Source organism: Acartia tonsa, chromosome 11 (assembly GCF_053477335.1).
Source record: "Acartia tonsa isolate MP-2025a chromosome 11, ASM5347733v1, whole genome shotgun sequence".
In the NCBI taxonomy this organism is placed as follows: Eukaryota; Metazoa; Arthropoda; class Copepoda; order Calanoida; family Acartiidae; genus Acartia; species Acartia tonsa.
The window spans coordinates 29,483,435-29,496,215 of record NC_137270.1 but is presented as its reverse complement, the minus strand read 5'-3'; the positions used below and the strand labels follow the sequence as shown (position 1 = coordinate 29,496,215).

The 12,781-nt window shown below is 32.8% G+C and overlaps 1 protein-coding gene across 5 annotated transcripts in view; it reads right to left on the bottom strand.

Annotated features, from left to right (window-relative positions):
• LOC145332776 (uncharacterized) overlaps window positions 1–12,781 on the bottom strand; it is a 39,507-nt gene that overhangs the window by 10,306 nt on the left and 16,420 nt on the right. For 3 of the 5 annotated variants that reach the window (XM_080177832.1, XM_080177835.1, XM_080177834.1), the window contains 4 exons: window positions 3,215–3,309; window positions 3,002–3,119; window positions 2,204–2,322; window positions 1,607–1,718 (listed from right to left, as the gene is read on the bottom strand). In XM_080177832.1, the coding sequence (XP_080033958.1) occupies window positions 1,607–1,718; window positions 2,204–2,322; window positions 3,002–3,119; window positions 3,215–3,309 (444 nt within the window). The remainder of the gene's footprint in view (window positions 1–1,606; window positions 1,719–2,203; window positions 2,323–3,001; window positions 3,120–3,214; window positions 3,310–12,781) is intronic. The other 2 variants (XM_080177833.1, XM_080177836.1) reach the window with 2 other exon arrangements.

Genomic DNA, 12,781 nt, shown 5'->3' with positions numbered 1-12,781 from the left:
CTAGAAAATGAAAAAATGGTAATTTATATCATTTAGCATGAGATAAAGTAAAATATGCATAAAAAAGTAGTTTCCTATCACACCCTTCCTTAACCAATCTTTAGATTAAAAAAAATATCCCAAACATTCGGACAATTGGGCGTTAAAATAGAAACTAGTGGTAGTTAAAATAAGTTGAGAAAAAGATCAGAGCTGTTCCTTCTAGTAAATAACTATTCACTAAATAACCTGAAACAAACTTTACTCTTCTTTCAATTTTTAGTGTAATTATATTAATGATAGCAATCCGTCGAATTTTTGGGCCAGATTCGGATTCCGGATTCTTAAAAGAATCCGTCAAAAAAAGTGGCAGATTTCTTGCGGATTCCAGATTCTTAATTTTGGCGGATTCCGGATTCTAGCAGTATTTTAAAAAGCTTTTTAAAAAAATTAAGTGATTTATATGTCCTAAAAATAAATGTTCTTGGTCTTTACTATAATTCACTTTCGAGAATCGAACCAGATATTAAAAGATTTTATATATAATAAGCTATAAAAAATTGGAAAGAATTTTAATGTATATATTAGATTTGAAATCTGCATAAAATTTTAAGGAAATTTTATAAATTCGTTTTTTGTATAATTATTTATCTTAAGGCGCAAATACAAATAAGGTTCAATAATTTTGACATCTGTGATTGGTGGATTAAAAACTATCTGCGCCCTGATTGGAGAAGCTTAAGTGACTTACTTACACCATTCAACCAATTAGAGCGCAGGTAGTTTCCAATCCACCTATCCTATTGGTCAAAATTTATTAACTTAAATTGGATTTGCGCTTTTAAATAATGAATTATATAAAAAACGAATTTTATAAAAAATCCTTAAAATTTTATGCAGATTTCAAATCTATTATATTCATTAAAATTCTTTCCAATTTTTATAGCTTAATATATAATGATAATCTTTGCCTTCAAAAAGCAAGAGTTGAAAGAAAAAACTACTTTCTTTGACAATATGTAATTTTTCAAATTTAAAATTATTTGGAGCCCTGAATGGCAATGAGGGAGGAGAGATTTTTAAAAAAATATCCACTATAGTTTTAATTTTACTAGGATATATTAAATGAATTATTGTCTGTTTAACAAAAACAAAACATTTGATTAATTTTATAGGATTTAGTTTTTTTAAAGAAGCAATTAATAATTCTACTGGTTTTTTAAAGTCTTAAAACACATAACTATGGAAAATAAGCCAAAAATAATCACTTTGTGCTAGGATAAGGTAGGAAATATTAATTCTAATTATCCAATAATGCAAGATATAAAAGTATCATTTTCAAGTATGAGATTGAAACAAATATCCACTGGAATTCAAACTGTTCTAGCAGAGCCATACTAAAATATACCTTATGTGTAGAATCATAGAAATTTTCTTTTAAAAAATCCTTAGTATATTCATTAGTCTTCCACGAAATTAAAAAAAAAAAAAACTGATAATTAGGATTGTAAATAAACTGTTTCAGTATCTTAGATCGAAAAGGGCCTATTTGACCGAGTTATGGCCAAATATGTGTAATGTTATGATAGAACATATAAAAAGACTAACAGACTTTATAGATACTCACCCTAGATTGCTCAGAACTTTTAGAATCATCAGTTTCAGATTTCTCTTCTTTAGTATCAGATTCTAGAGATCCCTTAGGGTCAGTCTCGTTTCCTTCCTCTGAACTCTCAGGGCTGTAAGAAATATTCTCAGTATAGCTTCAAACTAATTATTCGCATTAGTAATCCTCAGGTTTTTTCCCTTAATCTAACAAAAAGTTGGAAAAGTAACGGCTAATAGCTCATCCATTAATTACGTAATAATCACCTTTGAAAAACATTTATGCTATAATTTACGTAGCAATACCAATAAACATATTTTTAGATTTCTAGTACCAGCCGCTTGTACGCAAGAAAAAAACTGAAAAGCAAAGAGTATTATGTGTAGAATTGTGACGGATTTGCCTTAAAATTGTAAAATAACAGCTGAGCCACACCCGTTGACAATTACTTTTCATATTTTTGTTCAATTTAAGATTAATAAACCTACCATGAATTACTCATAGCTTAAAATTAGGATTCTAGGTGCCATTTGCACATTAAAATGGGATGGATGCATTACCCTTTTATTAAAATCATAAACTAACCAAATATATAAAATTTCTAAAAAAAATAATAACCTGAATCTGTGCTTTCCATCTAAAAGATCTTGAGGAATATCAGATGTAGATTCCTCCAAAAGAGCCTTCAGTTCTTCATCCAAATTTTCCTCTTCAACCTCCTCACCCTCCTCATTCTCCTACATAAATAAATTAAGTTAAGATACCTGGGGATAGAAGACAACAGACAATTTATTTAGTACAAAGTAAAATCAATTTTACAAGGGCATACTTTATTATAATTGAGAAAAAAGAAGATTTGACAATTTTGACTTAATTTAATATAAGAGGGGTAGGCTAGGGGGGGGGGGGAGGCGGCTTGAGTCACGCAACAAATAATCTACTTAAATTAGGAATTTATTTAGTATTACTCCTGTAAAGTTTCATACAAAATTCGGATTCTAAATGCCATTTAGGCACCGATTACGAGATGGTTGCAATAAAACCCCAACTTTTTCTGTTATTTATAACAAAAATTTGCCCTAATAACTTTAATCCTGCATCTTATTTCTATTTCGCACCAAATTATGAGGGTTCAATGACTAAGTTAATATAAGAAGTTGTTAATTAGCCTAACTCTGTTTTAAATATTTTTTTTAATTACTCTTAAGTTTAGTTTTACTATCCACCAAAAGAGTTTAACTTTCTCAAGATATATGAAATTGAGCAGCTACAATGTAATGAGAAAATATCGGTTTAGCCTACAGACAGAAATACATTTTTTTTGTAAAAGGATAAAACTAGAAAAAAATATGTTTACATATGAAGTCCTATATACTTTGATAAGTAAGTTTAAACTATTCTAAAAGTTCATATAACCTCGACATCAGATAATTCTTCAAAATGATATTTGACACAACCATCAACGACTTCTTTCTCTGTATATTCTAATCCAAATGGAGCAACATAATCATTATCTCTAGTCTCTCTGTAATACCTGTAAAAATGAAAGTTAAATCTGAAGATAAGATATTAAAATTTTATCTAGATGCAAAAAAAAAAAAAAAAAAAAAAAAAAAAAAAAAGACTTGCTTGTCGACAGGGCTGAACATTCCAGTAGCTTCGTCATACTCTTCTGGCATAGAAATTGCTCTTACCCAGGTGGGCTGTACTCTAACTTCTACGTCCTAGGGAAAAATAAACTACTAAAACAAAACTCATAAAGGCAAACTGAACTTATATTTTAATAATAAAATAAGCCAAAAATATTTTCAGCTAACCTGCCAGAATTAGTGCGTATTAAGCAAGTAATATGATAGCAAGTGAACGATTTAACAGTATTACATCAAACCATAGATATTGTCAAACAGTAGATGCAACAAATCCTAGACTACTAAATCAATAATTTAGAATTTTGTGAAAACTAGAAGCAACATATGCTAGAATTTAAAGAATACTTTCAATACAACAGTCTAGTCTGCTTTTAAAAGCTATCTAAGCCAGTGTAAACTATAATTATATGTGCAACATGGTGACAGACATCCATAAAAGCGATCACTCAGAAAATTAAGAAAAACAGTCCAGTAGATGTAAAGTTTAAATTAAATAGTAAATTTTGAGTGTTTATATTCTTTATTATTGAAATAGATTCTGGGATTTTTTAAAAAAAATATAGGTTTTAATTAAAAGCATGCATTTTTCATTACCAAAATATCCTGAAGAAGTAAATCCTTAAATAAAGTCGTTTTCAGGTTCCAGGTCCTAACCCTAAAGGTCTTCCAGAAATCATTAAAAGGCTTCTGAAACTGCAATTTTTGACTGACTTAAAAGGTTTTTTTAATGAAACCATCTCTTGGTAGGTTTATTTTCCCTAAATCAAACAAAAAGTTGAAAAAGTAACGGCTAACGGCTGGCAGCTCATCCGTTTTGCCATTTTTGGGCTATCTTCATAGCAAATTAGTCACGAAACCTATCTCCACATAAAATTCTTTGCCACTTCAAAACTTTATCAAACGGTTCTAGCTGGTGGCTGTTGGTACTAGAAATTTAAAATGGTTATTGCTATCATTTAACATGAATAAAACCAAAAATATGTTTTTAAAAGTTAATTCCTACGTAAGGGGGGGGGGGGCGGGGCGTGATGACATAAGCTCTTAAACCGTAAGCAAAATGGTCTAAATATTGAGCTTGACCCTTCAAACTTCGTATATAAGCCTTGTCCTATAGGTATTACATCTAAATGGCAAAAAAATCCAAAAATATTTATTTTTAGGTTAGGTTAGGTTAGGTAAGAAAAACCATGCGGAAAAGAAGTTCTTAGGCTTTTTTGGTCTATTTTGATGTGGAAACTTGCCTTAAATTGTTTTTTCTTAGGGTTTTAACTTAAATACACTGTATCTATTCATACGGACATTTAAGATGATTCAGCAAGTCGGAGACCGACCCCAGGGGGCTAGGTGGGTGGCCCGCAGGGGTTAAGATCATTTTTCTCAATATATTTGTTGGGATACATCAAATTATAGGTTTTTTAGGCCAAGGAACTCAAATTCAGAACTAAAATAAGCATTAGACTAATCTGAAGCTAGCCCCAGCGGGCTAGGTTGGTGGCCCGCAGGAGTTAAGTGCATTTTTTCTAATATATATCTTGTTATATATCAAACTATAGGTTATTTAGGTCAAGAAACTCAAATTCTGTGCGAAAATTAGCATTAGACTGACCTGAAGCTAACCCCCCCCGGGCTAGGTTGGTTTTCTGCAGGGCTTAAGAGCATTTACCTAACCTAACCTAGAAACTTACTTATATTTATACAGTTTTTTTTTCTTGAATAAACTGTCCATTCATGAGGACCTTATTTCAGATGATTCAGCAAGTCGAAGACCGACCCCAGCGGGCTAGGTGGGTGGCCTGCAGGGATTAAATGCATTTTCCCCAATATATATGTGTTGTTGTTTAGGTCAAAGAACTCAAATTCATAGCTGAAATAAGCATTAGACTAATCTGAAGCTAACTCCAGCGGGCTAGATATGTAGCCCACAGGGCTTAAGTGCATTTTACCTAACCTAACAACTTACATTTTATATTTTTTATAGGTTTTTTTCAAATAAACTGTCCATTCATGAGGACCTAATTTCAGATGATCCAGCAAGTCGAAGACAGACCCCAGCGGGTTAGGTGCGTGTCCCTCAGGGATTAAATGCATTTTATTAAAAAGTATGTATTGTCATACATCCAACTATAGGTTAAGGTCAAGAAACTCAAATTTACAGCTAATAAAAGCATCAGACTAATCTGAAGCTAGCCCCAGCGGGCTAGGTGGGTTGCCTGCAAGTCTTAAGTGCATTTTACTTAACCAAGAACCTTACTTGTTTTTTTAGGATTTTTTCTGGAATAAACTGTGTCTATCTATTAGAACATTATTATAGATTTAAGACCCCAGCAGGCTAGGTGGGTGGCCCGCAGTGGTTAAGTGCATTTTTAGTTGTCATACATAAATTTATAGGTCGGACAAGGTTTCAGTCAGGTCAGACAAAACATTTACCGAGATATGCTAAAGGCCAAGGTTGATATCCTGGCTATTACCGAATTAAGGTGGACAAACATTGGAGTTTAAACATCATTCTGGCTTGAAAATACTATACTCTGGCCATATGAATGAGGATCTAGACATAACCAAGAGATGGCTCTTATGCTGACCAAGCAAGCAGAGCAGGCCATGATCAGTTAACAACCCCATAATCCTAGAATAATGGAGGCTTATTTCAAAACCTCAGATAAAATCATCAAACTGGGAATTGTAGTAGCATATGCTCATACAGAACAAGCAGATGCAGAGGTCAAAAACGATTTATTAAACCAGCTTGACTCTGTATTTAAGAATCGCCATAAAGATAAGGACCTGACCATGCTCCTAGGAGATTTCAATGCTCAAGTGAGGAGTAATAATGAAAATTTAGAAGAAGTCATGGGCATATATGGCCTAGGCTTAGGCTAGGAAAATGACAATGTTATCAGTACAAAAACTTAAAAGTTTATCACCAAACTTGTCATTGGTGGAACCATCTTTAAACACAAAAGGATTTATACAGCCACTTGTAGATCACCAGATCAAAGAACCTTCAACCAGATAGACCACATCTGTATATATAGACGTTTTAAAGGTTCTCTCCTTGATATCAGGGTTGAAAGAGGACCTGATGTTAATTCAGACCATTATCTTTTATCTTCAAAAGTTTGGCTTAGATTTAAAAAGCAGGACACTAACCCCAGGAAGAAATATAATTTAACAACTCTTCAAAACTCTGAAATGCTACACAATTTTAGGCTCACTCTAAAAAACCGTTTTGAGTTGCTGACTCTGGATGGAGTTGAAGAATTTGGCAAGGTATCAAAAAAGTATATAATAATACTAGCCAAGAAAAAATAGGTTTCAAAAAGGCTAACCAAATGCCGTGGATCACACAAAGATCCATTTATCTCATGGATCAAAGAAGAGAGGTAAGTCAAACACTCTAGAAACTCTCCAGAAGATAAAGACCTGTATAAGATGCTCAGCAGGGAATCCCAAAGAAGTGTCAGAATTAACAAAAAAAGAACACTTGAAAAACCTTGCTATGCAAGCAGATAATGCTGCTAATCAATATAGAATGAAAGATGTATAAGATTACTAAGAGCATTGCAGGTAAAGTACACAAATCAGGATAACACATCAGGGACAAGGATGGTACACTCCTTTAAACTGATAAAAATATTCTAAATAGATGGAGAGAGTTCTTCACTGAACTGCTGAATCTTCCAGTCCCAGAGGAAGAAACCGAGATTCCACCCTCAGATACACTTGACATTGACTGTAGAGCGCCAAATCTATTGAAAATCAAAGATGCCATTAAAAGTTTGAAAAATAACAAGGCTACTGGACCTGATAACAACCCAGCTGGTGTCATAAAAGCAGACCTAGATTCATCTGATGAGGCATTCCTACCTTTGATCACTAAGTTATGGAATGATGAGTTATGCCCAGAGGACTTGAAGACAGGACATATCTCAATACTGGCCTAAAAAGAAGACTTGACCCAATGTGGAAACTACAGAGGGATGATGCTTCTTTCAGAACCTGGCCGTATCCTTAGTAAGATTCTTCTTAATAGAATAAAGAAGGTTAATGAAAAGCTAAGACCTAATCAGGATGGATTTAGACCCAGGGAGGGGACAATGGGGAATTAATTCGAGAGTATTTGCTAAAAGACCTAAAAATCCAGATTAATCCAGAAAATATGGAGGAAATTTTAAAGGGAGAGTTAAAACAATACAGAAAACAATAAAATAAAAAGAAAGTTCCAAAAAAGTCTTTCATTTAAAAATTATAGTACCAGCACATCAGACTGACATAACCATTCAGTAATTAATAACTAGAAAAATCTCCCTCAAACCCATTCAACCCATAGCCCCATAACCCAAAATTTAATTGGATTCTTAGATTATTATTAAACAAATATCACAATAAAATTTTTATCTATGAAATGTTATATATCTGGAGAGAAAAAAATTGTTAAAACCAGCCACATCAAAACAAATTAAGTTTATTGATACTTGTCTGCAATAAACAAAACTAACAAGTCAGCAGCATTTTAAACGCTAGTAACTAAAGTCAGTCAGAAACTGCTAAATTCTTGCACATTCCCTTCAAGCCAGTACCCAAAGTCTGATTAATTTTATTTGGAGTTTCCCTCAAAGTTTTTACACAGATAGTGTTCATATTTATAGTAAATTATGGCCTCAAATATTGTATTATTTATGTATGCAATTTTAAATTTGGAAGATGTGACATGTAAAGGTAGGTTTTTTCAAAAACATACTTTTGCTTTAATGTATGTTAAATTATACCAATAACCATATTTTAATTTTCAGTTCCACCCACTTCCCAGCTAGAACTGGCTGAAAACAGCTGGGAGTTGCCAAGAGTATGATAAGTAGATAGGGCTTTTGATGTATTTAAGGGTAGGTATTTATGGGTGCTGAGTTCAAAAATACCACAAAAATTCATTTGGCAGCTTGCTAATTGTCGCAGCTCAGCTGGGAGCGGCTAAGAGTAGAATGAGTAGATAGGGCTTGTGACGTGTCTCTAGGTAGGTTTTTAACAGTCTCTGTAACAGCCCCAGCTGCCAAATGGATGGACCCCCACTATTTATAGTAGTATTTTTGAGCTCAGTACCAATAAAAACCTACCCCTAGACATGTCACAAGCCCTATATACTCTTCATACACACCCTGCCATAACCAAATAAAGGATAAACAAAAATTACCATGAAAACAGACAATGCAGCGTTCAAATAGGACCTAGAGACAAGTAGAATCCATTGAGCATAAAATCCTAGCTGTTCCTTCTTGCCAGATATTTCAATTTTAATATTTAAAGTGAAAATCACTAAATTTGCCATATATACAAGGCAACTCTACTGTTAATACAGGAAGATAAGACACTTTTTTTTTGTAAATCATCCTTAGACACTTTTTATATCAAATAAATCTTAATCATGTAAAATCAATGATGCAGTTGTGATTTGACTTGAATCTGGTTAACTTGTCTTTGTGTTTTACTTGTTTTCTTTATCATCTCAAACATTAGGGCATATTATTCTTTACACAATGTGTATACACTAAGAATAGAGATGTCTAGAGACACCCTCTGTAAATCAGTCAATAGAATGACACTGGATGAACAATCTGGCTATGTTATTGGTAGAGATGTGTACAGGAGTTGGATCAAAAGGGCTAAATGTTTTCATTTTGTTGTCATAATGTGTCACCTATAAATAGAAGCATTCCTTAGGATAAAGCTTTGCTTGGGTACATCATATCCTGTAAAAATATAATTCCGCATATAATGTGAAATATATCCTAATATATAGTAATAAGTCAACTATGAATATTGTGTTATTGCTGTATTTCTTAGGATAGAGTTAGCATTCTATAAATAAGATTATGGGTTCTGTTTAACCATCTAGATATACCTTGTCCTAGTCCTTGCTTACAGGGAAGCTTAGGATTTAGCACTATGTTTAGCAAGCTTGAGATCTTCAGGTCTTGGCTTATATTCATCAACCATAAGGAGTTAATCTTCAAAATCTCTGATTGGTACCAAACAGTTAGAACAGGGAAATGAATTTTTGGATGTCTTGAGAACTAAGGTAATCCCTTCCTCCATCTATAGTTATGATCATATTCCCACTCAGCACAGACCTTAGGTTCCACCAAGGCATCAAGTTTTAATTAAGTATAAAGCTATACAACAGCTCAAAGCAGAAGATACCATAATAGAAAAAACAATAATTTGAAGGAAACCTTATTGCAACAGAGTTGTAGACATACTTTAATTTATAAGGAGCAAAGGTATGTTTGGTACAATCATATGGGGGGGGGGGGGGGGGGGTTAATGCAACCAAATCATAATCAATTTATAAATGGCACTAAGAATTCGAATTATGATCTGAAATTTTGCATGAGTAATCCTTGGTAGGTCTATTTCCCTAAATCGAACAAAAAGTTGGAAAAGTAGCAGCTAATGGCTGGCGGCTCAGCTGTTTAGCCATTTTGGGCTATTTTCAAGGGAAATTCATCATGAAACCTATCTACACATAATACTCTTTTCCACTCCAAAACATTTTCAAATGGTTCTAGCTAGAATTTGCTGGCACTAGAAATCTAAAAACTGTCTTTTTGTATCATTTCACATGATTTAAAGCAAAAATATGTTTCAAAAAGTTGATTCCTATGTAACTGATGACAGATTTGCCCGAAAAATAGCCAAAAAACAGCTAAACGGCGGAGCTGTTAGCCATTACTTTTTCAACCTTTTGTTTGATTTTGGGAAAATAGACCTACCAAGGATTACTCATGCAAAATTTCAGATCAAAATTTGAATACTAAGTGCCATTTATACCTTTATTACAAGATGGTTGCATTAACCCCCCCCTCCCTTAGTCTTCCATTATGTTAAACAATATTAATTTAGAAAACCTTCTAAAAGAAACAGATTGAATTTATATTATTATATAAATACTTCAAAACACAATATTAAATATATGAAGCCTGGATAATCATACAGTTGAGGAACCAAATAATATGTATAATCATATCTTAGACCAATAGATATAGTATATCTAGATGATTCAACTGGACCCATAATCAGTCAAACTTTTTTTAAAAATTCTAGCTTACAAACACTTTTTTTTATTTATTATGTACACGCCATTCAAATAATACAGCAACAAAATATTTCTACAAAATAATCTATAGAAAGCTAACTTTATCCTAAGAAATAAAACTATTCGTAGGTGAATTACTATATGTTTTATCATATGTTTCACATTATATGAGAGAATACTTTTTTACAAGATATGATTTACTCAAGCAAAGCTTTAACCTAGGGAATGCATCTATTTATAGGTGACTCATTATGCAAACAAAATGGAAACATTTTGCCCTTTTGAGCCAAAATCTGTACACATCTCTACTAGGGTTGGGCCGGATATCCGGTGTGGCCGGATATCCGTCCGGATATCCGGCCATTTTCAATATCCGGCCGGATACCGGATATTGAAACTATCCGGCCGGATATCCGGCTCTATAATTCTTTATACTTTACACCAAAAATCTCTGCTTTTTAAAATCTTAAATGGCTATAATTTTCTTATTATTGAAGCTAGAAGAACATTTTTTCTGAATAAGTTTAACTTTATGTAAATTTATATAAGATTTCTGAAGAAATTTTTTTTTACTACTTGAATATCTGGTAATTTGGCCGGTTATCCGGCCCAACCCTAATCTCTACCAATAACATAGCAAGATTGTTCTTCCCCTGTCATCCTATTGACTGATTTACAGAGGGTGTCACTAGACATCTCTATTCTTTGAGTATACAAATTGTGAAGAGAATTCTTTGTCCTCATGTTTGAGATGATTAAGAAAACAAGTAAAACACAAAGACAAGTTAACCAGATTCAAGTCAAATCACAACTGCTTTATTTATTTTACATTACTAAGATTTTATTTGATATATAAAGTGTCTCAGAAGCATGATTTACAAAAAAAAGTATCTCATCTTCCTGTATTAAAAGTAGATGTGCCTTTTATATTTGGCAAATTTAGTGATTTTCACTTTAAATCTTAAAATTGAAATATCTGGCAAGAAGGAACAGCTAGGATTTATGCTCAATGGATTCTACTTGTCTCTAGGTCCTATTTGAACGCTGCATTGTCCGTTTTCATGGTAATTTTTGTTTATCCTTTATTTGGTTAAGGCAGGGTGTGCATACTCTTAGCCACTCCCAGCCATTTTCAGCCAGTTCTAGCAGCTGGAGAAGAAATTATAAAAATAGATATTTAAAGCAAAATAGGTTTCAAAAAGTTGATTCCTATGCAATTAATGATAGTTTCGCCCTGAATATAGCCCAAAAACGGCTAAATGACTGAGCTGCCAGCTGTTAGCAGTCACTTTTCCAACTTTATGTTCCATTTTGGGAAAATAGATGTACCAAGGATTACTCATGCCAAGTTTTGTAACGAAATTCGAATTCTAAGTGCAATTTGTGCATTGATTACGAGATGGTTGCATTAAGCCCCCCCCCCCCCTTAAACTTGAGTTAATTCCTTTAATGATATTGATAGATATATGTTTATAACTTTTAATGTATTTTACAATAGTTTTTAAAGTTAATGTTGGGAGGGAGATATCCCAATCCTCTTTATATAAAAAAATTTAAAATGTAATAAATTTCTTATGTAAAGTAGTTTTGGTAAAATCTTAATAAAATCACCCTTGATTTTAGTTAAAGGGGGCTGTTAAAAGTCATAAGTGGGGTGTAAAAAAATTTAGTTGTTAATAAATTAATGGAATATAACCTGATATTACCTATAAATTTGAAAAATATTTTTGATGTAGAAAGAGAACATGTATTACACTTTTCTTCATAAAAGAAATTGAATCATTTTTTATTAGTTTTTTTTCAACACAAGGTTATTTGTGTATCTCTTGGTACAAGATACCACCATATTATTAGATATATCTAATTTTTTATAAATTAAGTGAATAAGTCTGTTAGACCAAGAGTAGAAACTCAGCAGATACAGATGGGCAAGAAGAATTATCAAAGTTTTACTAAAATAGACAATTAATTAGATAAAATCCAATAGAGAACCTGTGAATGGTCCGACAGAGGGACAGACAGACAGACAGGTAAATAGTAACAGACAGTCTTTGAGGCATTAACAAATTACAATTCGGCTATGCTAGATGATTCATTGAAATCCAAAAGAGAGGCAGTTAGACAGATAGACAAGTGGTGGGACAGACAGACAAAAGGACAGACAGAGGGACAGACAGACAAAAGGACAGACAGAGGGACAGACAGACAAATGGGTATTGCCTAAAACAGTTTGGCTGCTATATGAATCATTAAAACCCACCGTAGAAAAGAAATTTACATTAGTTTCTTATTTCGATACTCAATGCCCCCCCCCCTCCCCCACTCAAAGGGGTATATTATTTCTTAAAATCAATAAGCGACTTTTCAGCTTAATAAAATTGAATGTACTTTTTATTTCATCAATTTATCTTAAATAGAACGAAAGTTATAATCATTTTATTGTATACAAGAAATATG